Raw genomic sequence first — 2,629 nt, 5'->3', positions numbered from 1 at the left:
ATAAATAGTCATGTAATTCAATTTTCATCCTCCAACATGACCACACAGTTGAATTGACACCTCTCTGAAACGGCGGCAGCACAAACTGAACATCATAAACGTGATGATTTACAGCAAATTATACTTTGTTTTTAACTTTGTCAGGTGTACCTAATAAACTGGCACCTGAGTCAATAATAACGTTTTAAAAAAACATGTTTAAGTGATGCACAGAAATCAATGCAAATGAAGCAACTGCGCGTTATCAACCATTAATTGATGATCCATTAAGCATTAACTAATCGCATGAACTCACAGTAACTTGGTTATTTCTTTATAGTGAGCAACTGGAATTCATGATACATCCTGCTTGAAATCAGCAGCGTTTGTACCTTTATTATAACGTGTTAACAATATTTCTATATGTTTGATATACTTCCATTAGATTTCAAATCGCTGGGATAAAATGTAATAATATATGATTAAACTACGCCTTTGTTTGTGTAATGCAGGGTGGAGGGTTTAGTATGGTTTGTGCCCTTCCTGTACAGAAGAAGCCTCATGTCAGTGACGCCTATGGTTTTCCTGCTTCACTTTAACAGCTGAAAACTATTTGACTGTTAGACCATCAGTACGATCTGTTTTCAACATAATGTATCGTTTTCATTCAGTAGAAATCAGATTCTCGAATAAAAGAACCTTACTGTCCGACCTGCTCAGTTTGCATTAATGGTTTACCTTATTCTGAGTAAACACTAAACGCCAGACACTGAACCGGATATGAATATAGTGTTAGACATGTCACAGTTGTCATTTCAAAGTTTTATCTTATACAAAAAGCTCGTAAATCCACATTTTGAAAATCTAAAAAGGTTGTGTCATATAATTTTCAACTTTTTTTAACAACTAAGTGTACTAAACAACAGCACAAATAGTGTAGGCTTGAGCGCCTACAGAGTGAAAGTAAAATTACGTGGCATACACAAGAACACATAGAATAGCCCAATTTAGACTTTTATTTGACAGACATACCATCAATCATGACAGAAACCATATGTCTAACTCCTGTCCCCCACTGATAACACGGAGCACTAACAGTAACTGCAGCTTGTGTAGATTAAGTTAGTTTACTGGCTGATCGCGAGCATATTGCAGCCAACACACAGAACACCACAAATCGTGGTTACTCGCAAAGTGCATTTAGACCGTGAACACTTACCTGCCATTGCACAATTCTCGTATCACACACAGGGCTGTTTAATCTGAAGTCTTCAAAGAATTTTTAAAAACTTCCAAGTTTCTGATTTCCAGTAATTTGTGTGTCGGGGACGCGTGCGTAATGCGCACGAGCTGAACGATGTTTCCTGGTTACGCCTCCAGCCTACTTTAAACTTTCAGTAGTACAGTGCACTAGGAGGTGTTGTATTTCTGCTGCAGGTTAACAAATGAGGCTCAAAGTGAGAATTACTGCTCCAGCGGTGCAGCGTGATGTCGCCTACATTTTGGTGTGGCTGATCTTCAACCACATTTGAAACAGTTGAGACTCAAACTTGAACCGAGGGCATTTGAAAAACTCTTATAGGCTTTAAAAGACACTCCTGTCCCTGGAAACGGTAAATAACTTACTTTAACGTTTACACAGCGTAATCAACAGTAGAGTTTCATAATGATACCACTAGAAATAAAAAATAAGTTGATAAGCACACAAGTTTATTTTTTCTTAAACAATTTATTGATAAAAAATTTATTTTATTGCAGATAGATTGTAATTCATTCACCAACCGTTTTGCAAATATAATTCTAACTAGATTCAAAATGACAGGACATGGCCACAGGGCTCCCAGTATAATTTTTGGTCACAGGGTGAATCTGAAAAAATACATTTAAAGGCAAAATTTATGATCAAATATTGTGTATTATAATGTTGTATTAAAACTAAATTTTTCCCATTTTTGGCACATAGTGGAGAGTAAGTCTGTCAATTAAGCCAGATAAGATATTTGATAATGCTTTTATGAATGACTAACGTCTCTATCATTCTGTTTCTTCTCCCAGAATTCCTTAGTGGTAGGGATGAGCGAGGTTGACCACTCCAGCTTAGTCTGCGGCTCTGCAGCTGGGAACAACAAAACACAACAACATAACTGTTGAAAATGAGGTATTTCTGTTCATGTACAAAAGCTGATGCTCATGACAATGTCAAAATACAATATTGGTTTGGATAAAAATATGATGCAGTTCTCTCTAGCTCTAAATATCCTAGCTCACCTAGTTAAAGAAGGCCCTGGCCCAGGCCCAGTTGAGAGTAAAGTTCAGGATCTCTTCTGTGAAGGTGAACGATCATCACCCTGCTGGCTGCATCTCCTTTCTTCCTCACTGTGTCAATGAGGTCACGTGCTTTGTCTGCTCTGGTAGAGTTGTCTTGAAGTATTGACTCACTCTGCCCATCGTTCACGATTTTATCTTTCAAAAGGTCGTCCAGGAGCTCCTTAATTAGAGCAATGGACACCCTCGCCGCAAACTCACTCCTCACCCTGAAAAGCTCATCTAGTGGAAAGAATATGAAGCATGGAAACGAAACCGTTCAAGTTTGGATTATTCAAGGGATTCAATGTGTTATTTGTTCCCAACAAGGACTGACTCTTGCTCC

General features: G+C 38.0%; 1 protein-coding gene and 1 long non-coding RNA gene across 2 annotated transcripts in view; both read right to left on the bottom strand.

The window, feature by feature from the left end:
* The window catches only part of LOC111654143 (caspase a-like), an 8,014-nt gene extending 6,659 nt beyond the window's left edge, over positions 1 to 1,355 (bottom strand). The window contains exon 1 of the mRNA XM_023405033.2: positions 1,199 to 1,355. Coding sequence (XP_023260801.1) covers positions 1,199 to 1,205 — 7 coding nt within the window. The 5' untranslated portion in view covers positions 1,206 to 1,355. The remainder of the gene's footprint in view (positions 1 to 1,198) is intronic.
* Positions 1,356 to 1,688: 333 nt separating this feature from the next.
* Positions 1,689 to 2,623, bottom strand: LOC111654135 (uncharacterized). The gene is made up of 2 exons (XR_002760719.2): positions 2,248 to 2,623; positions 1,689 to 2,095 (listed from the first exon to the last, which is right to left on the bottom strand). It is a non-coding gene; the product is annotated as an uncharacterized LOC111654135 (long non-coding RNA).
* Positions 2,624 to 2,629: the final 6 nt, after the last annotated feature.

The sequence above is a fragment of the Seriola lalandi genome, unplaced genomic scaffold (genome assembly GCF_002814215.2).
Source record: "Seriola lalandi dorsalis isolate HSWRI2012SDOR001 ecotype SW California unplaced genomic scaffold, Sedor1 jcf7180002054259, whole genome shotgun sequence".
Lineage (NCBI taxonomy): Eukaryota > Metazoa > Chordata > Actinopteri > Carangiformes > Carangidae > Seriola > Seriola lalandi.
Note: the sequence above shows the minus strand (reverse complement) of the source record. Positions and strands in the feature narration are given on the sequence as shown.